Source organism: Sinocyclocheilus rhinocerous, unplaced genomic scaffold, assembly GCF_001515625.1.
Source record: "Sinocyclocheilus rhinocerous isolate Xijiao unplaced genomic scaffold, SAMN03320098_v1.1 scaffold396, whole genome shotgun sequence".
Taxonomy (NCBI): domain Eukaryota; kingdom Metazoa; phylum Chordata; class Actinopteri; order Cypriniformes; family Cyprinidae; genus Sinocyclocheilus; species Sinocyclocheilus rhinocerous.
In genome coordinates this window covers 362,887-386,350 of record NW_015660913.1, presented here as the reverse complement: position 1 = coordinate 386,350, position 23,464 = coordinate 362,887, and the positions used below count along the sequence as shown (strand labels likewise).

At 36.6% G+C, this 23,464-nt stretch overlaps 1 protein-coding gene across 1 annotated transcript; it reads left to right on the top strand.

The window, feature by feature from the left end:
• Positions 1-12,545: 12,545 nt before the first annotated feature.
• gja4 (gap junction protein alpha 4) lies at positions 12,546-16,181 on the top strand. Its single transcript, XM_016535653.1, has 2 exons — positions 12,546-12,632; positions 14,799-16,181. The coding sequence occupies exon 2, from the start codon at positions 14,802-14,804 to the stop codon at positions 15,828-15,830; it is 1,029 nt and encodes a 342-aa protein (XP_016391139.1). The 5' UTR covers positions 12,546-12,632; positions 14,799-14,801; the 3' UTR covers positions 15,831-16,181.
• Positions 16,182-23,464: the final 7,283 nt, after the last annotated feature.

The following is a 23,464-nucleotide window of genomic DNA, read 5'->3' as shown; positions in this document are numbered from 1 at the left end:
TATTTTTACATTAACAATGTAATCAATATTCTATTTATTAAAGCCCATTATAAATATCAATTTAGTGTTTTTAAGCATTTTACATTTATTCCAAAATAATAACTCAAAGCAGTACAATTTAAACAATATATTTTATTTGTGAACTTATGTTCAGCTCTTCTTTTTAATAGTTAACTTTTAACTATTTTTGAATTTTTCGGATCATCAGTCACCAAAGCTCAGTAAATATTGGTCTCAGAAATAGAGATTTACTTTAAACTACACCAAGCTGATTATTCACTAAAAACTCCCACAGGCCATGTTTTCAGGCCATTTCAAGTCTTATTTTGACATAACAAAGTGGTTATATCTAAGTGAGTTGTTTACTTACTTTTATTAGTCTTCCCATTAACAGCATCATATTGTTCATTCAGTCTGATTCGCAAGTGCAGGAGGTGGGGTTTATCGCATGAACCACAGTCAAACATTACCACTCATATCCAATCATATCGTGATGGAGGCATCGCCTCCTCTCACATGACTTTCCCCCATTTATTTTCAATCACCCCCCACTAAACCAACCGCATGCTTTAGGGGGTCTGTTAAAACTCAGTGGGCTCAGGGGAGGCGAGAGAGATGTGGACTATCGCTGTATCTTTACCTGCTAGTGTCGCTGTTGGACAATGTTTCTTTAGAAAAACAAGTGATTCATACACTTTTTTTATGTAATATTTTGTAAACAAATGCTTATTTAATGTATAAATGTTTAATTATATAAAGGATTCATGAAAAAAAAAACTTTCTATAACTGTAAATACATTAGACTGTAAATACATTAAACTCACAGTTTAGATGCAATCAGTACATCCATATTGTGCATTTCAGCATCTATTTAAAGCATGCAAAAAATGTAAATTGTTGTTACTGCAAATGTTACGTGCCAATACCTACATATAAACAATGAGAGCCAGCATAGTCCTTCACAAATATAAAACTGGAAATCAACAGAATATCCTGTCACCTGTCATGGTTGGTTAGGACAAAAACATTAAATATATAGCTTTTAGTTTTGTTGCTTTATTATGTTGCATCTGGTTAGGACATTCATGTAAATCATTTGAAATGTAAATTAGAAATTAATCAAAAACACAAGGATCTTTACAATGGTTTTAGACATCTGAACCCCACTGTGCATTTAACAGACGCCAGAGAGCCCTTTGGGACAGTTATAATCATATTTCGGAGCTGCAGTCTCACATGCAGGTGAAAAAGGGATCAGACCACGAGTGCAGGGCAGATCTCATAATAACAACATAATTAGAGCGATGAGCATATCATCTCATAAGTCTATTGATCCATGATTAAAACCATTTATAAAATCCAGACCATTTGCAGAGCGAACAGAGAGAAGGTGTATAAAACCCCACACATGCATGCACACAAACGCACATAATCACTCTCAATCTCCATAATTCAGTGAATGCAAATATGTTAATATGTTTAGAGTATGCAAAGCTTGTGCAACAGCAACAACAATCACACACAGTCATGTTTCACTCTTGTTCTATTCCCCACCCTTCTATGCTCTCAGCACTCGTTCTCCATTCACTTTGCTCTTCAGTCTTCCTCTGATGTGCCCGTTTCTCTGCGCTGTGCTTCAGGAGCACTGCAGTACTCAGTTAGCCCAGCTATAGCCTGCTAGGTTTGCTCACAAGCGTCCACTTCTTGGCTGGGACGGGTCGGTGGGGCGAAAAGGGCCAATGCAGAACCAGATCACAGAGAATATCAAAACGAATGGACAAAAACGTAATTTGTTTTCTCCATGCAGATACATTTGTGCCAATTATCCACTGCATCTTTAAGCTTCCAGCCATGTATTGATGTGCCCTGATGCATTGGACTCGTTTGATGCTTACTTTAAATCAGATATTTCCACATATTACATCATTTTTTTCCTCTAGCGGCTCATGTGTGTTTCACTTTTCCTTTTTTTTTGGAATAGACAAATAGGTTTTGAAGACCATCAAAATGTTAGATAATATTCCGACCGTTGTATGTGATCATTTCCATTATGGATTATCCATTCAACTAATCGTCTCCTTTCTTTTTAACTTACCAGGGAGCTCCATTTACAGTCTTGGTAATTTCTTTTTATGAATTTCCATATAGGAATCAAAACTATTTTCTTCTGTATTTTCCTGACAGACCCTTACAACAGACCACTAGCATGATTATAATAATTACTTACCACTCAAACAATGCCTGCCAACTCTTTATGTGTCTATGAATGGCACTTAGTCATTGGCAAAGCTGATCAGAGCCATTCCCACCACCCAGAATAGCAAGTCTTAATCATACGGAAAAGCAACCACACCATCAGGCAAAATGGCAGCACCTTTCCTGCAAATGTTAACACTCTCTCACATACACACTTAAAAATAAAGGCAATGACAGATCCAAAACTGTTCTACAGCCTGACATCACAGTTCTATAAAGAACTTTTCATGCTCCATTTCTCAAACTTGATGAATATAATATACTTTAAAAAATGTTGGGAAGCTGTATAATATAATATAATATAATATAATAAATGTTTTTTTCACACTATCTATCTATCTATCTATCTATCTACCTACAGTAGATCTATTCCTTAACATTAAAACTTTTGAAAATTTGTTAAACTAATCAAATACTTTCCAGATAATATTCAATAATTGGTTTTGGCTTCAATGTAAAGCCATATAAAATCTTAGGGAGCTCAAATACAAACAGAGAATAGGAACTCTTCTCATCCGCTGTGTCATTTATTTTTTTTAACACCATATATGATATTTATATACTCACACACATACATCTTATCTCTCAGCATGATAAAACGTCTGTTTTCCATCTTTTAGTTTAAAACAGATTGATTCACAGCACAGAGCGAGTTTGTAAGTGTCATTACAGTGTATATTTATGGACATATGGAAATACAGAATCATACCTGAAACAGAAAACTAATAAATACAGTAATATTCCCTCCTCACTTCTGAAACTGTGGGCTTTCACACAGACACACGCACACATCAATGTTTCAGGGGTCACTCATACTTCATTAAATAAATAAAAAAGAGTTAATGTTGCTGAAATACATAATACATGGAACAGTTTTGACACTATATTACTGATTGTTTATGTTGCTAAGGGTGTTGCGCAGTGATACCCAGAACCGTTGGGTGAAGCAGTCAAAGCTGTGCTTTATCGTGAATAAAACACGGCTGCTGACCAATCAGAACCAAGGACTGTAACTAACCATTTTATATATGTGACCCTGGACCACAAAACCAGTCATAAGGGTCAATTTTTCGAAATTGAGATTTATACATCATCTGAAAACTGAACAAATAACATACTATATTAATAAGTCTGTATATCTCAGTCAGTGGGTCTCTTCAAAATACTTAGCAGGAAAAAGTTTGAAAACCCCTGCTCAATAGAACCATCTGATGCTTTAAATAACCCAAAAACCAACATGCTGATCTAAAGAACCTACAACTTTATCTCCAAAGAACCATATAGTGACTAAAAAAACTCATACAGCTAAAAATAGTTCCTGAGAAGTAGAGCATTCTTTACTGAACCTAATTATATAAGCCAAAGAAAATGCTCTGAACATATAAGTTCCTTTCTAAATTCAGGACTGGCTCATAAAGCACTCCGATACCAGTAAACTCCTTTATTGATAACCAAAATGCAAAATGGCCTTTTTATTATGGGATGCTCAATACATTTCATTGTGTGGCAAACTGAAAGTGGTGTTATATGGCACAACGAGTGCGGATCACTCCATTGAACATACATTTTTAAAGGGGTCCTATTATGCTCTTTTACAAAGTCTTGATTTTGTTTTGGGGGTGTACTATATTTGACATTATTACAACACATCTCTCCCCAGTCTGGCATGAACGGCTCGAATGGGTTCTGTATCAAATGAAGGCCCGCCTTCTGAAATACGAAATGTGCTGTGATTGGTTAGCTGGGCCAGTGTGTGTTGTGATTGGCACCACTCGGCGCCTGGTCGGGAAATGTCATGCCCCTAACATCCGCCTGCGAGCTTCAGTGTAAATATTGCGTCAAAATCAAATCGATTCTCGCACAAAAAGTATTCTCGTAGCTTCATAAAATTACGGTTGAACCACTGACATCACATGGACTATTTTGTTGATGTTCTTTGGTACATTTCTGGACCTTGAATGTGGTAAGACCCTTTCTGTCAAATGGAGGGTCAGAGAGCTCTCGGATTTCATCAATAATATCGTAATTTGTGTTCTGAAGATGAATGAAGGTCTTACGAGTTTGGAATAACAAGAGGGTGAGTAATTAATGACAGAATTTCCATTTCTGAGTGAACTATCCCTTTAAGTCAGAGCCACCTCTGAATAGTTCATTCTGCTCGTAAATGAAGCCCAATGTTTAAACCCAGAGCCTCATTGCAGAGAATCTTCATAATCAGTGTGTCTGGATACGGCTACGGCGTTGTGCTCAAGTTAAATCAAGAGGAATCAGGAGCTAGAGGAGGAATCTCTGAGGGGATAACTACTCTCTGAATCCGAGTATAGATGAGGTCTTACATGAATATGTGTGAAAATGCTGAAAAAACTGTTCTGTGCCTTGAGCTCATGAGGGACTATCTGTTTAGCTACTACAAACTTCACAGTGGTGGTCAAAATAAAAATGGACAGGCAGATAACCTGCAGCGTAAGTCCCCAAAGGCGTCCTTTATAAATAGGCAGGGCAGTAGTGTTACGGCAATGGTTTATTGTTGAGGGAGGAAAAGTCAACAGCAAAGACATTCGCTTGCTCCGCACCAGTCTCAAACCTAAATTAAACCCTTTTGCTCTAATTTGCCTATAATAGAATGAACTAGCAAGTAACTTGCAAGTTACTTGCTAATTATTAATTAGCAAGTAACTTGAAAAATAAAAGGATTCCAACATAACCTCAGTGACGGTGAAAAAAAATCCCACCCTCCAGACTTTAACATTAGATAAAACACATAATCGTGTACTCATAAATACGCTTCCATTATTTCAGGCTTTTTTGACAATGAGAAGAATTAAACGGATTTGGAGGATATAAATAATCAAAGCGTTTATCTTGGCATAATTAGCTCTGATCCCTTTTTTCCTTCCCAACAATTAGGTATAGCTTCTCTTTCCCCCCAAGCAAAAGCCTCTATGCCAGCGGAGCGAAGTGAATCAAACACAGCAGTTCACGTGTCATTTTTCTAAATAAGGGCGAAATATAATTGAGTCAATGAGCAGTTAGTTAACCTACTTATTCAATTCGCCTCTGCTTGAGCTGCAGAAACTACACAGCACACTGGCAGTAACATCAAGACATCAAACAACAGATCAATGCTAATGATCTCGTGACACGTTTATCATATTTTGACCCACTTCTCTTGTATTTAAACTATATGCACCTGTGATATGGAAAACAGAGTGAGTCACATTCAGAAGAATCAATATTAAATGCTTAGTGAGCATTTGCCTTGAAGACCCTGAAAAAATGCACCCTTATCATCCTAAGCCTTTTTCAGATCCTATATCAAATGAGTTCATTAACTCTCCACGTACACGGCCCACGGCTTTCGTGCAACAAACTGGGTGAGGAGACTAATTTTAATCAATACCTTCTCACAGAATCACATGATTTGATCCACATATGCATACGGCATGTTTATGACAAAACCACTAACCTACAGTTCAAAAGCCTTCACATATGATGTGCTTTGACAGTCTAGCTCAATCTGCGGACCTTTAGCATCCACCTCAGACTATAACCAGTGAGTGTGATGCCATTTAGCTCATCCCTGTCCAGGACATTCATTAACTTAAGTTGCTCCAAGGTTCAGAGGTCCCTGATCATCCCCCAAAGTGCTTAGATTCGTAACGGCTCCAGAGCTCCGTGACAAAACTTCCAAGTGCTGTCAAGTTGTTACAGCTGCAAAGGTCTCATGAGATGAAGCCAGGCAGATGGGTTGATTTAGTACAGGTGCTCAAGATGACCCACTATAGTCATCTTAAAAAATTATAACAGGGGCAGGATATCTTGTCATGCAGGAAGTACCCACCAGTATGTGCTTCCAACATATCCTTTGAGGCATAACCCATATCCCTAACATCAAAAACATGCTTACGATGTGAGTAGATCATCTTGAAAGGTAAGTCCATGTGCACTGTGACAGCTTCCAATGGATATTTGCATACTGTATCCAGCTTTTAACTTGCAGGACTCAAGAAAACCACGCAATTCATGCAATGCATTAAAGACGCATCCGCGTTCTGCTTACCTTGCGTTTAAGTTAGCAGGTCAGACTCGCATTCCCGTACTGATAATAGCTATTCGATATTCCTCCGGGCCGAGGGTTCGTTGCGCGTGCGGACGGTCCGTTACTCGCCGCTGTTTGAGATCCTGAGCGCAGCGCTCAGGATTCCCTCTGTCCCAGCCTCGCGTTTCTATTGGTCCGCGGATCTCCCCGCAGCACCTCGCTGGGAGGAGGGGCAGAGATATGCGCTCGGACACGAGACAACATGCAAATGCATCCGAAGAACGAATCTGCTTCTTAATGAAGGAATATGCTGCTGTTACTGTGGTTTAGAAAGGGATAAAAGTGAAGGAATAAAATCAACGCGTGCGATACGATGTCAGGACTGATGCGGGGATCCATGGAGCAACGGATCTCCAGTGCTTTGAAACAAAGGAGCACTGCTCTGCTGCTAATAGTTTTTTTCCCTACAGTATATTTCCTGGTCAAATTGACATTAAGCAGAAATTACTTAGCTAAAATGGATGCTAGTTATAGGCCTAGCTATTACTGAAAAGTATAGGCCCAGTAGACGGATACCTTCTGTAGGCTATACATAATGTGTTGATTACGTCAGCGAGACTAATTTAAAGGATCGACAGGAAAAGTAAATGATTAATAAAGTAATTGTCGACAAAATATGAGATTTAAGAAAGCAGTAGATAGTGAGTGGACTAAGATTATATTCACATGTGGTGACGCATCAGCAGTTTAAAAACTGACTGATCAATAAGTCAATAAGGTTAGGTAATTTTTCTGTCAAAACAAATTACTAATAAATAAATAGACAATTTTAGCGCTATTATGGTGAGCCGTTGTTATTTCTGCAAGGCAGATAGATACACGTCAACACTCAGCATACAAAACTGACTATTAATATTACAAAAGGAACTAAAAGTGATAGTCTTAACAACAGCTACAGCAAATTAAAAAGAAACATTTATTCATGCCGAAGTTCATGTTGGGAACATAAGCGTCCACCAAGTACTGTGGAAATCACGTTGGTATATTTATTTATTTTTAAATATATTAAATGTAATGTTGACATAATCATTGGGAATGTTTTACAGTGGATGTTACAAGTTGTTTTGTGGTAAACTCAAATATGAGAATTTGCTGAAAATGTACTTATCCTCAGGCCATCCAAGATGTAGATGAGTTTGTTTCTTCTTCGGAACAGATTTGGAGAAATGTAGCATTACATTATTTGCTCACCAGTGGGTCCTCTGCAGTGAATGGGTGCCATCAGAATGAGAGTCCAAGCTGATAAAAACATCACAATAATCCACACGTAATCCACATGACTTCAGTCTATCAATTCAACGTCTTTTGAAGTGAAAAGCTGCATGTTTGTAAGAAACAAATCAGGGTGTTTTGCTGTCGTTTCTGTCAAAAATACCATTCCATAATCCATAATAACGCTTACTCCTACTTGTTTTGCTTTTATCAGCTGTTTGAACTTTGATACTGATGGCACCCATTCACTGCAGAGGATCCATTGGTGAGCAAATAATGTAATGCTAAATTTCTCCAGATCTGCTCAGATGAAGAAACAAACTCATATAGATGGCCTGAGGATACGTAAATTTTCAGCAAATTTTCATTTTTGGGTGAACTGTTCCTTTAAGTTTAACACTTTTTTAAAAGCATGCAAAATGATTGGTTTATTTCTATTTATTTATTTATTTATTTTTCACACCCTAGTCATTCATTAAAACACAGAAAACTAATCACTGGACTTAATTTTATGCTTTCAGCCTTGCGGTTCCATAGTGTCACTAACACATTGTCACCATCCTTTTAATATTCCAAAAAAAAAATTATATCACGCTTTTGGGGTTTCTTTTTTATCTGGCTCAGGCAACGTTTTGGCAGGCACGAGTGTTATTTTCACAGCCTCTGGTGTCAGCTCAGACTCTGTGCAAATGAATGCAGCGTAACTTTGCACACACATTAGTAAGCCGGCCTGCGGGAATATGACTTCTTCAAAAACATGCATGGCTCTCCAAGTCAAAGTCTAGAGTAATAAACTGCTACATTTCCATGGGAACAATTACACAAAGGCTCAAAGGAGGATAGTATAGGTGTGAAGTCCTGTTTCTGCTGCATGGGATGATTTAATTATGTTCAGCACCTTGGTCAGCGACTGCAAGAACGATTACTGTGCAACTGTGTTGCAGCAGATCTCAGATCAGCTGAAGCGCTCTAAGTAAAGAGCAAGTCCCATTGACATACACTGATAAAACACTGCAAATCTAACAGCCAACAGTGATGTCATTGTAACATTTGCATACAGAATATCGATTGGTCGGTGGCATGGTTCTGAACCACTGAGCTTTATTTATTTGATACAGTAAAACATCAATAATGTGAAATAATACTACAATTTAAAATAACTGTTATTGTTTTCTATTTTATTATGTAATATTTTCCTGTAATTGCAAAGCTGAATTTTCAGCAGCCATTACTTCCGTGTCACATGGTCCTTCAGAAATCATTCTAATATGCTGATTTGCTGCTCTAGCTGCTCAATTTTATTATTATCATCAATATCGAAAACAGCTGCTTATTTATTTATTTTTGTGGAAAACGTGACAATTTTTAAAAGGATACTTACATGAATAGAAAGGTTTTTAACAAATGAGAGAAAAAATGTAAAAGTATTTACTGTCACTTTTGACCTATTTAATATAGACCCTGGCTTTTATGAACATTGATATTAATATATAAATGAAACCTTAGCATTATACTTTGTACATCTCAAAGATGTAATGTCACTGTACAAGTTAAAATCTACTCTGATAAATACTTACATTTATGCGTTTTCAAATATCTTGCAAAAAATATATATTATATCCCATTGTAAAAACTTCATTAAGCACACTTCCCTTATGAATCTCTGATGTAAGTTTCAGCAACAGTGCTTGAAGCAGTGCAGCCTCAATATTATGGTAACATTTTTGCATCATTCTTTCTGTACAGATTCAATTAAGCACCTGAGAGACAGTCCCCCGCCACTATGCACTATAATTGTAGATGACAGTGATATAAGCTATGGATGAAAGTGGTGATTTGTGATGGGCGAAACACATCTGGTGGAGGGTAATTTTAGTACATTTTAGTAAATGATCATTTAGAAACGTATTGTGTGATATTGACTTTAATTTCTCCTTTAGACACGGGTTCTTAGTTAAATATGATAGAGAGGGGATAGAGCAGGCCTATAATTACAGGAGAAGCCACATTTACTATTACATGGTTGAGTAATGACTGCTTAGTGTCTGATGCTGTAATAACATAAAGAGCCTTCAACCTTACACAAGGCTCCACACTTTCATAATGCATGTTTCATCAATCAGCACAATTTAGAGCGTGAACATCTCACAGATTGTTTCTAAATCACAGTCAGGCTCGTATGGCACTGGTAAGCTCAAAGCTATTTCATGATTCATAAACTTGGTTATATTTTCATATCATGCTCACATGTTTGTTTCATGCATTCATGAATTGCACACTCTGGGACAGGCAGTAGGGACATTGATATTTACTCAAGCTATCACATGGCCTTGTGATACACAAGGCACATCACAACACGTCTCCATCACACTGTGTGTCCTGGCAATTGTAGGACAGAACAAAACCGAAATCAAATTTCCACTGAGGCTTGTGTCAAATCACAGCTAAAGGTCACCTCTGAATTCAGTGTGCGGTCACAGCCTCCACCTCCCATGTGTAGACTGAATCAGAGGACATGAAAAATGTGATAGCGACTGAATCCCAGAAATGTGCCCCCACACAGCTGTCCTCTGCCTCTCTTGCCTAAATGATACTCTATGAAGATCGCTTTACTCCAACATTATATAATGCTTACAATATTAGTAGTTAATGTATTAGTTCACCCAAGTCACCATTTACTCACCCTCATGTTGTTCCAAACCTGTGTGAATATTTCTTTTATAAGGAGAAAATTGTAATAATGTACTGGCCATTCTTTTCCACACAAATAAAATCAATAGAGAACTGGAGCTTTCAAGCTTCAAAACCAATGACTTGTGCACTATACATAACAAGTCATCTTAAGTCAAATGATAACTTTATATGAGGAAAATAAATTCACTGATAATCTTCAAGTGCGTTGTTAACTTGTATGCAACAAAATCATTGGACTTGAACTTCCAATTTGTAAACAAATCATTGAAAGACGTTATGACTCAAACAAAACAAAAAACAAAACAAAACAAAAAGAATTGAAAATTCTAAGTTCTGACTCAAACAAAACATAAGACACAAAAAGCAAAAAATAAAACAAAGCAAAATACAACACAAAACAAAAAAGCAAACAAAACAACAACAAAGCAAAAACAAACAAACAAATAAAAAAACATTTTATACAATTAGAACTCTCAAAGAGTTTTTCAGTGAAGTATTTTTCAGTGAATAAAGTACATTTCAGGCATCGGAAGACTTTGAATATAGTGCATAATATGGACCATGTTTATGATGTTTTTCGTCATTTTGGAGCTTGACAGCCCCAGCTTTGATTCACATTCATCACATTGTAAAAAGGCCAGGATATTCTTCAAAAATTGAAATAAAGTCATATGAGTTTGGAAAAACATAAGAGGCAGTGAATAATTACATAATGCTATGTTAACAATTAGTTTATATAAAAAATTATATTTATGTTAGTAATAACATTTATTAAGCATAAGCAGGGTATTCTTTATGACACTGTTAACACCTAATAGTAGACTATGCAGAATTACGAAATCATGTATAAAATAATGTGTTCCAGGATAATTGTTGGGTATCATAAATGTTGGCACCTTTTACTGCTCAAAGCAAACATTTATGAGCATAATAACAATCATACACCGCGAGCTCGGCATGTCAGGGTGATTCACTGTCAATTTAACCAGCCTTTAGAAATGCTTTCTTGCCTGTAACCTGCCGGCAGATTAAACAGAAGTCTTTATGTCAATAACCTATCAGCATATTGACAGTTTTTATGGTGCAGCACTGATTGGAATGGTTCACTGGAAAACTGTTTCTGCTTTCTGTGATGCTGAGTACAAGGAAAAGACGACCATGGGGAATAAACACTGACGTCGTTAGTTGATATAAAAAAAATGGAAGGACTCAAGAATAAGAAATATTGCGCTAATATTTCAGAGGGTTATCTAGGATTTAGTTCATCAGGCTTTAGGAGCATATTTCTCTGCTACGGCCTGTGCTAACTGTAGCATACTGAAATGTTTTCAAAATGCAGTAAACAAAGGAAAAGGATGAAATTATTAATATTATTCCTCCAAAAATGTCATAAGCGAGCGCACAACAACCTCTTTGCTTTAAATTAAATAATCACTTTAAACAGATTGTTTTCCCCCCAGAGCTATAAACTTAAGGTTTAGCGGAGACAAAAAAAAAAAAAAAACTAAAATCCATGGGGGCATGAAAGTTACCTAAATCAAAGGATAAACTTCTCTTATACCCAAATGCACTGAGGTATTAGGAAGGGTGAAACGTGGATCCAGCTTACTGCCTCATATCAACATGTCAACCATCTGAAATATTTTGGCCATAAATTTATTGTGCCTTTTTTAAGGCAGCATTTCATTTTATGTCTTTAACTTGCGCAGGGAAGAAAAAAGATCAATTCATGCTGAAATTAATGAAATTACAATAATTAGTCATTTTAGCATGTGCCCTCCTCTATGCATCAATCTGCCTCTACATTGCTAGTCTATAGGGCCTCCCTGTGGTGAAGACAGAGAATACACATCAGATCTGTTTCTCCATACATTTTCTTTTTGTCAATCTCCTAAAAATGTACTTAAGGTTAATGAAGTACATAGAATTACGCATCAATCACATAATGCATATATAATTATTTTAAACCATGATTAGGGTTTTGCCAAAAAATATTATTTAGGTGCAAATTAAAAAAGAATCTTATGTCTTTTCATAAGGGTAAACTCTGAAATACAAGAAATACACGTAACTGAAGTTCAAAATAGGTCAGACTGCAATATGCATGTTCAAACACTGTAATTCTCCATGACAAAATTGGCCTTTGAAAGGCTCAGCACAGAAAATCTATTTTTGAATCCATCCATTCCCTTTCCTGCACTGAGTTCCTGTGGGAGGGCCTCTATAAAGCATGGAAAAGTTTCCTTTCCCTCACTTGTTTCTTTTTCTGATTAAGCGGCTGGGCTTCGACCACAAGGGCTTATATAAAACTCTCAGCGGCAGAATCTCCTCACACAGATAACAGACGATAAACATAAAACAGGGTTGACAGGTAAGAGCGTTCACATATGATAAACTGTGTTTTAGAGTTCAGTCAACAGTGAAGCTACGTAATATTTAATTGTGCTGCCATGATAAAATAAATTTACCCAACAACCAAATTAGGTTATTTAATCTTTGACATATATCATTGTGAATTCAAAAAATTTAAAGTTTGAAATGTTCTTTATTTGAATATATACGTGAACTTCTGAACTGCTGTATATAATATTTGTTATTGACTTTTTATTGAATATGATTGAAAACACTACCGCTTTTTGTTATGGTTTTAGTTCTGATTGTAAAAGTGTGTATGTGTGTGTGTGTGTGTGTATACTGTATATATATATATATATATTTCTTACTGTAGACTATATATATATATTCACAATATTCAATAAATAATTTAAAAAAGAAAAGAAACTGTAACGTGAAATTTTCTTTAAAAATTAGAGACATTTCTGAAAACTGTTTAGTGCTGCATTATAAAGATGAATACTAAATGTCTGTGAACTAAAGTTCCTAAATTCATATTTCATTATTATACAAGACATAACTACTTCAGACAGTTCCTCTGGCTACATCCATTTAAGATAACCCCTTTAGCCATGACACAAAAGTATTTCTTAGAACAATTTTAGAAGTTTAGAACAGATCTGCCTGGTGTTCATGTAAGCAAACACAAACAAACCAAGCCTCCAGCCAAAATAAATGAGAAAATAAATAAGAAAACACAAGGAAAGTTTGCTATTTAGCAGCGTTGATGGGATGTTTACACAAATGTGAATCATTTTAAGAGGGAATGCTGTGGCCATGCATCCCATGGGCTTTCTGTGAAAAGAGATGGGCTTTCTCGTTAGAAGCACACGCTTGATTACGCATTATTAAACTCTCTGTCCATGATGACTAACTCTCATTGCGCAGGGTCCAGGGTCGGTCATCCATGCTCTTTTCTCTCTAGCACTGTTAAAAGGGTCATTTAGCTTGATAACCGGTATTATCAATACCGATATGTATTTGAATGTAAATGCAGATATCTAATAATTTAATTATCTAATTAAATATTACTACATTATTTACTGTGCTTTTTATTTATACATTACAAATAAAACACTAAAAACTAAAACCAGATATGTGCACTACAAGTCAGTAGGCATCACAACATTATAATGAACAATGGATATAAATTTTGAGATTTACTAATGATTACATTTAAAAGCTATTACATTTTTATTAGTATTTTTAGGTGATGGCAAATGTAATCAGAATAGAGTAAATAAGCCTGCACAAATAATTATCCAATGTTTGACTGATACCAATATATAAAAAGAAACGAAAACACTAATATTTGGCTAATAACTAAATAATATATTGTCCATCCCAATATAGTATAATTCAAGATATATTTTTTTATCTAATTCTGCAAGGACAAATTAATTTGATCATACCTGACAGTAAGACATTTCTAATGTTACAAAATATTGTATTTCTAATAAATACAATAAATTGTATTTCTAATAAAACTATTTTGTAAACAAACTACAGTTTTCACAAAACTATTAAGCAGTACAACTGTTTTCAACACTGAAATAATAAGAAATGTTTCTTGAGCAGCAAATTAGCATATTAGAATGATTTCTGAAGGATCATGTGACACTGCAGACTAGAATATCCAGCTTTGCCATCACAGGAATAAACTGCATTTTGAAAAGGGACTTTTTTCAAAAAATAAAACAATTTTACCAAGCCCAAATACATATGTATCTAATGATTGATTACAGATTGACTTAAAATGCAACTGGGTTATACTAAATAATTAATGAGCAAATTTCAAGATAAGCCACACTTGACCACAGCTTTTGGAATCACTTCAGTACATTTTACAGCTGTTCATAAAATAGTCTCACCCCAACTAACGTACAAATTGCCCATGCAAAATTATAAATGACTAAACAGAAAAAGTATGTTGCCAGATGCAACCTGCTTCAGTAATTGCAGGAGAAATGAAAAACAGAATCAGTCTGTTCCCTATTAAATCCGGACAACCTGAATGATCAGAGGCATTATTCTTTGAGGTGGTCTTAAGAGTGACTCATGCTGTCTACCAGGATAATTTAGAGGAGAATCAGTGTTTCTATATATGGTTCACATTCTCAAGCCTGTATTTCTGCCTGTGTAGAGGATGTCCAGAGCTGACTGGGGTTTTCTGGAGCACCTGCTAGAGGAAGGTCAGGAGTACTCGACTGGTGTGGGGCGTGTGTGGCTAACCGTGCTCTTCCTCTTCCGCATGCTTGTGCTTGGCACGGCGGTCGAATCTGCATGGGACGACGAACAGTCTGACTTCGTCTGCAACACCAAACAGCCTGGCTGTGAGTCCGTCTGCTATGACAAGGCCTTTCCCATCTCCCACTTCCGTTTCTTTGTTCTGCAGGTCATCTTCGTCTCAACACCAACCATTTTCTACTTTGGCTATGTGGCCCTGAGGACTAGAACTGAAAAGAGTCTGGAGGAGAAGCCGGAGGAGGAGGGCAGAAGACAGAGAAAAACCAGCGAGTTTAAATTGGAGGTAATAAAGGAGGAAGATGAAGAGAGCGAGGAGAAGAACCACAGAGCTCCAGGACCTCCAAAGCTCAAAGGGAAACTGCTGTGCGCTTATGCGACTAGCATAGTGCTAAAGGTTCTCATTGAGATTGGCTTCATTGTGGGTCTATGGATCCTTTATGGGTTTGTAATCGAGGCAAAGTATGAGTGCGAGAGGTTTCCCTGTCCTCACACGGTGGACTGTTTTGTCTCACGACCCACAGAAAAAACAATCTTCACCATATACACGCAGGTCATTGCTGCGGTTTCTGTTCTCCTCAACATTGTGGAGCTTCTCCATCTGCTTCAGCTAGCAGTAACACATCGACTAGAAAAGAGATATCAAAGCAAGGAGGAGATTAATAAACTTATTAGGGTGACTTCTTCTAGAACAGCACCAGCTAAAGCTCAAATACCATCGTTTGAGGAAAGAAACCATCTCTTTCTTCCTGTAGCACATGATGGCTACCCTGCATCAGGGTTGGATTGGGATAAAAGAGATCCTCCTTTAGCGGAGGACATGCTTCCTAGCTACTCAAACTGCATAAGCAATGTGAAACCTGCCATAAACAAAAACAATCTTCATAAAAAACACCACAAGACTGAAGACAAACCGATACATTATGTGTGAGGACCACTAAATGAGAACCAAGGACTCCATTTTGGGGAACTACATGTGTAAATGACTGTTAGTGGTTTACTGTACATTCGAGAGCCATTTCCTTTGTTTAGATAGGCAGGGAAATGGGCTGTGCCTTGGGATGAACTGTCTTTTGTGATCTGTGGCCAGATACGGGAGCCTCTCAAGTAGTGATTAGTTTTGAGAACCTCAAGGTCAGGAAATACTCAAACCACTGAGCCTAAGAGAAACAAGCACAATGTCAAGAAATGTCTAGTACAGAACTTAATGATTGATATGGTACAGCTAAGGTAGTTCATAATGTACAGTATTTGAGACCAGAATCAAAGTTAAACCATACCAACCAACTGTATATACAAGATTGAAAGAGTATTTATGAATTATTTTATATTTGATTTAATATTTATTTTCATTCAAATATTTCTGGTATTTCTTCTATTTTTGGACTTCTGAAATGATTAGGTCTTTGTTAGATAGGTCGAAATATACAGTATTCTGCAGTATAGTCGTTATTACCGTTCAAACTAAAAACAGTCACACCGCTCTTACATTAAAAATAAGGTGGACAGACAAAACCGCAATACAACAAGTAATTCAAATGCTTTAAACTTTGTTTTTTGTTTATTTTCATATTATCCTTAATTATTAAGATTATCAGTCAGTTATAGTAATTGTTAAACAGAAGTATAACAAAATAACTGCATTTTACAACTGAAGCAGCTGCCATTTCAGAGCTGAGTGTTTGTATGACGTTGCAGCGTTTAGGCGGCACAAGTCGGCACTCTTAGAAAATTGCATCTTTACAAATTGTAATTACAAGTACTACAAGGACGTGAACAATGTATGTGGCCGTGAATTAACCTATATAGCCAATTGGGCACGTTTATTGGAAAAACGTGCATCTATATTTTCGCAAAACTCCAAATACGTAACTATGCGTGTACGTACAACAACCAACGTAACCCAAGAATAAATTGTTGCCAGATTCACGTTCATCTTTTTTGGATAAAGCTAAATGTGGTTTTAGCTACACTCACAGGACATATCACATTCAAAATATTATTTCGCAGAAATTTTGACACAGGCATGTTTAGGTTTTCCCAATGAGCCTGGGTTATATAAAACTGCATTATACAAACTGTGTAACTACTAAAGCGATATACAAAGTGAGCAGTTGTTCCCTAGTAAACACTTCATAAATACACTTAAAACATACTAAAATGCTAAATATTTATATGAACAAATAGGGACAACAATTCATTGCCTCACACTGGTGTTATTTGTTGGTTGTTTTAAAATATTTCAACATTTTTCAGAGTAGATAGCCTTCCGATATCATCAAGGCCTTTACTTTCCTGTCTGGGCATGAGTACAGCACATTCCACAGCAGTCATTTTCAGCAATTTTGAGCCGTCCCAACAATGATAAGCACTTATCTGTAGCAGGAAAAAATGGAATGATGGGTAATTTACAAGGTGGGACAGTTTCTTACGGAAAGGGTCAAATCAAAACAATACAATGAGAATAAGAAAAAATAAACAGTGCTTTTCCCCCTCAAAAGGTATGTTTTGCTGGCTAATGGAAATTGTGTTTTATTAGAGGGCGTTATCTGCGCAGTTGGGCTCCAGTCTATGAAAGATTAATGAATCTTGTGCTTGTGGGGTTGCCAACCATAACCTGTAGTGTTTGCCCAATGCATAGTTCTCTTTATCGCAGCTGGCCTGCACGAAAGGTTAGCCTGTCATCTCTTGCCAATACAAGGCTTTAGAGGTGCTACACAAGATGTGTGGGTCAGCAAACAGCTGGTGAGGACTGACCTCTTTAGTTCCCCTCAGCTGCCAAACAAAGACAAAGACGGTGAACGAGAGACTGATTGGTAGACTGTCAAACTTTCTCCATCTGATAGAGCCGTTTAGTTTGGAAAAAAGCCCTTGTTCTGCAGTGTTTCCTTTTGTTTGTCTTCAGCCTACCACCTACAAAAGCTGAATCGTGCCAGCTGTGCTTTAATATGCCCACACATGCATCAAATAGACCAGCAAAGTTGATTTAACCAGGCAAACAGATGTATGTCATTTTGGATACGAAAAAAACAAAAGTCATGGATGCCTGCTCTCTTCAAGCTATTATGAGGTTACTTTGCTGAATACAGTCACAAAGGTCATGCTATTTGTGAAACCCAGCAGGGACACTGCCTGCCCGCATACCCTTAGGTGATTTACACAGAGTAGCACCAATGAAAATGAGCTGCCACTCTTGCGGGTCGCTTCCTGCATCCTGATATTGTTGTTCCAAACGCTGATACATTTCCCTTTCCCTGCGTACCAGCCTCAGACAGGAAAAACAAACAGGTTTTAAAGCACTCTATGAATGGTACGTACCTTAGAAACTGCAGTCTGTGTTGGGCTCTGAGGTGTGTGGGTGTTTTCTGGATGAGAGGTGGCTTCGAGTGGCCAGTCAACCTGCTTCCAATGGGGACTTGAGTGCCAAACTTCTTTCTGTAGGGGGTCTGAAGGCCGCAGTATCAGGCAAATATTCCAATGTATGCAGTGCAAAACGGTCACATGTACTTCCTGCCAGCTGAACTGATTAAAAACCATGTCTTCTCAGTGATAGCCATAACGAGAAGTCAAAAAAATCCACAAAGGGACAACAGAAACCTAAAAAAACAAACACAAGAATGTCATTGAAAATCAGTGTGCTTGTTATTTGAAAAATAATGTGTTTTTTGAACATTAAAGCATGTCAACATATTCTGTTACACCAAATACACAAAATAATGATCTTTAAAATAGCATCATATGACTCCTTTAAGAAATTACACTACCATTCAAAAGTTTGATGTCAGTAAGATTTTTTAAAATGTTTTTCCAAGAAGTTTCTTATGAAAACATATTTTACATATTAATAAAATTTAAAATGTCTTTACTGTCTCTTTTGATCAATTTAATAGGCAAAATAAAAGTTCTAAAAATTGTTCTAACCCCAGACTTTTGAATGGTAGAGTCTTTAAAAACATGGTAAGATTAGACTTGGTTAACATGGTTAGATTCAACATTAGTTAAAGGGAAATTCTGTCACTATTTCTTCACCTTTATGTCATTTCAAACCTGTATGACATTGTTTCGTTGTGAAAGATATTTTGAAAATGTCTCAGTGTTACAGCATTTACGTTAAGTCACAACCATTACAACTGAAGTGTGTTGGTTCATAAAACAAATGTCAGGTGTCAGGTGGTCTAAAGAACTCCGTTAACTCAATCCTTAATTTAGATAACCTGGAGGAAATAGGCTTGTATCTGCTTCCTGATTTTTCCATTGGTCACTCCAGGCATTGGCTGTTCAGGCTTGTTCAGCCTTACAATGGCCCAGCGGTGGACATTGTTACATTGTTTTTGGTAAAATCCCACCTGCAGCAGTTCCAGGATGTCATCAGCTCTTCAAACTGTGAATTACGTGCAAGTACAATACTAAATGAAAGTATTTTACAATGAAATATATTTCTATACAATAGGAATGGTGCTTACCTGTATAATTGCCAATACAACATGTTGCCAGAGTGTTTTTGATGGGTTTTAGTGCATTGCTATATGGCTGCTAGGATATTTTAAGCAGCCCACCACCAGTCTCTACGATATTCTGTACAGTATGGCTTGGGTCACTCAGTGCTAGTCTATGAGATTTTCATGACATCATCATATGAACAACTCATCTCAGAGAGAAACAGATGAGTCAGAGCACATTGCTTTTTAATCTAGATAAGGAGCAGGGGCCCGTTCTTCGTACGTCGCTAACTCAGTTAGCTGGATTTGATTGTTGACGATTTGGCATGATCTTGGATAGTTTGGTTCTTCGAAGCTCATCCCGGAGTTGCTGTCATAGCAACAGGTCTGTAAGCTTAACCCTGCTCAGGAGCAGGCTTATTTCATGTAAACAGGATTAGATGGCATCTTTTTAAGCAGAATTGATACTTAAAATCTGTCCGTTACCAACGCTACTTTATTACAAGAGTACCCCACTAACCCAGGGACAATAATTTAAAATAATAATCATTTAAACAGTTATTTAAAGATAATATAATAATGTTGTGTAGTCTTTAATACTATAGACACAGCCAGTTTTACTCACTGAGAGATTTATTTGTCATAAAATGATTACTTAAAAATTGTATTTGAGTCTTACACACATGCTATACAGATAATGTAGAGTCGTGCATTAATTTGAGTGATGACAGATATTATGGGAGTGGCAGATATTAAGAACAGGCCCCTGATCAGATAGTACACAGTCATACAAGACAGAATTGAGTCATTGTTAAAATAACATCCTGACTATGAACTATGACTCAGGTTTCAAGTTTAAGCAATAATGAAACTGATGAAAAACAACGTCTAATGCTAAAAAATATCAGGAATTTGTGGCAGGTTTATCAACCTTTAATATTACTTTTTCCTTTCCATAATGACAAATTCCACCATAAATGTAAACATATCAGTATTAACAATCAATATTTGAACTTCATGATAATTTCTTGCCAATAATAAACAGGAATTATAATATCTCCTGGATGATATTTTGTATTATAAAAACAATAATTCTAATGAAATACAATGCCTTGTCCTTAAAAACAATCAGGAACTTCTTGTGGTATTTTTTCTAAGTGGTAGGACACACAATTTTCACTTTTCACAGTATAACCATACAGCAAATTATCTGGAATGGGACAATGGGCTATTGATAAGACCCTAGGGGGCCATATTGGGGGAAATGGAAGTCAGTTTCTAACTATCTAAAAAGGTTCAAAGGGGGACAGAAGTAACTGGTTGTGGGAACTGAAAGTTGAGCCCATAGGAAGAGGAGGATTTTGAGCGTCTCTCCATTGTTTCTGTCGCTGATGGGAATCTACAGTGAATAATTATGCTGTAATTGTGCAGAGAGGCTGTACACATCCTGACTGAAGGGCTCACTCAGGAACAATAAGGCTGTTTGTCCTCTGGGACATACTAACACCTTTCCAGCACCAAACCCACAGTCTCCTACCTGGTTAGGCACAAACAATCCAGACAGCACATCCTTTCTCACACAACTACTGGATGTATGGGAATGGGAGTACCCGTACAAATACAGCCAGTCATATGACCCACATGTAGGCATGAAATTCTCGTTAGGCTGCATAAAAAAATAAATAAATAACCTCAGAGAGGATGTTTCAAACACAGTCTGAGCAATCACAATGACTGCTTTCATTGGCCAAAGAAAAACTAAACAGAATGACCCAAGGGGCCTCTGAAAACTTCCAAAGGGGCCTCAAGATGTCTTAAAATTATTTAAAATAAGACAAAACAACCAACTTCTTAAACTGTAAAATTCTGTATGATGTAGCCTAATTTTAAAGAGTGATTACTAGATTTGGAATAATAAAATCCTATAACTTTGTGGGCATTTTTGAATATAATAAATATTTTTGAATGTAATGTGTAAAATAGTTGTAGCATTATGTCAAATGGCATAATGAAGTGTGGTGTGGTCACAACTGGTGCATGTACTTAGATAAAATAATTTTAAAAAAATAAGAAGAAAAAGAAAGAATGAATGAATGAAAAAAAGAAAGAACATGCATTTAGTTATGTCAAGCTCTAAAATATTGGGAAGAAACTGTGAATAAAAATATTTAAAAAAAATCTTAATCACAAAACAACAGGAAAATATCATGAAGCCTTTGAATACTGTTGTGGGGACTTGAAGTCAAAGTGACATTAAAAAGTGTGGCATTAGAAAGTGTCAGACACATTTTCCCTAAAATCAGCAAAGAAATCAACACAGGCAGAATCAGTTAAATGTGAAGCAAAACTTACATTGCATTTAAAGTGATGTAAATGTTTTAGGGCTGAGTTCAAGCCATTTACTGAGCTCAACTGAAATATTGCTTCTAATATAACCTTTTATAGAAAACTGTTTTAGGCAGACGAGCCGCCGGTGCCTGGTATCAGCATTTATGCACTTTGCTGATCTAAATCTAGATCAGCACTCATAAAGTTTCACTAGCTTGTTGGCAGCAATGAAGCGCAACTTATGCTGGAAAATGTTAGGGTTACTTCTATTAAGTACACTCTGGGGATTTGTGGTCTTGCTCTTCTGGTTTCCATTAATCAAGCTGTGTGCTGAAAGAAAAAGAATGTACAGCATAGAAAACAGACCATACATCTGTCCTTCGAAATCATAGAAGTCAATGTAAAGGCATTACTATTTTTCTTAATAACAGGGAGAACTGTTTGAAAACAATTTATAAATCTATAATGCAGCAATTACACAATTAACTTAAAATATTGACACCATGCCAGTTTCTGTGGCTATTTCCGTGGTGAGAGAAACTTAAATACATCATATTTTAAAATATATTTTTACTAAAAACTCTAAAATTAAACTGTATTCACTCAGTTTAACTTAAAAAATATATATATTTCAAAGTGTTAACTGATTAAAAAAAAAAAAAGATTTCTTACAGTGTTATGGCCTATTCGGTTACAAGTATTCAAAAACATACTGCACGACTAGTTTAGTTTAATTCATAAATAAATAACTTTTATGAGTTGGTTATACAGTGGTGGACAAAATTATTAGAACACTAGTATTTTCACCAGCTAAAAATGGTTTTAAGTCAATTATTTATATCTTTTGCTGTAGTGTGTCAGTAGGAAATATCAGTTTACATTTCCAGACATTCATTTTGCAATTAATTGTAATAAACCAGTGAGATGTGGAATGACATGAAGAAGCAGAACAAACTGAGACAGACTAAATCCAGAAGAACTGTGGCAACATCTCCAAGATGCTTCAAGAGACCTACCTGCAAAGCTACAGTAGGCACTTGTGTAAAAATGCTGTAAAATGAGGATGCTGCCAAAAATAATGTCATAGATTTTCTTTATCAATTAACTTATATTAACTAAATTAAATCAACATTTGGTGTGACCATCCTTTGCGTTTAAAGCAGCTTTCTCCCTAGGTGCACTTGTGTATAGTTTCTCAGGTAGCTTTGCAGGTAGGTGTCTTGAAGCACCTTGGAGACGTTGTTTTGTGTTTATGTTATGTTTTCTTTATGATTTTTGTGCAATGTGCAAAATTCACACAAGTTGGAAAGAACATCTGACAAACACAGTGCCAAAATTAAAGTGTGTCTGTACATTTATTATATGAACACAAGGCAGCCTCCCACACACTTCAGCACAAAAGTTAGCTGTGCAATTATCACTGACAGTTTAGCCATAACAATGCTTAGGAAAGCACTACTGTACATGGGTAATAATCTCTGCAACAGTACAAGTTCACTGTACTACTGTACATGTAAAAGGACTCAAAACCACAGATAATTGAAATTCCAGCTAAACCTTCCGGTAGAGGTCTGCATTCCCGCGGCACCCGACCAGATTTTTTGCGCCGCGGGATTAAATTCCCGAATAAAACGCGGTAGCGGTCGGTAACTTGTGTAATTTGAACGGGAGCGGGAGGTCTAACAGTATCCCGTTCCCGACGTCCATTTAGAACAGCATATCTGCGCTTTATTCTTATTGACCACCGGTACAGCCTGCACTCGGAATGTTATGCAGAGCGCTGCACGCATGCTTTCTG

Excerpts from the sequence above, each read along its gene's own strand:
- gja4 (XM_016535653.1), top strand. The coding sequence starts at position 14,802 with ATGTCCAGAGCTGACTGGGGTTTTCTGGAGCACCTGCTAGAGGAAGGT.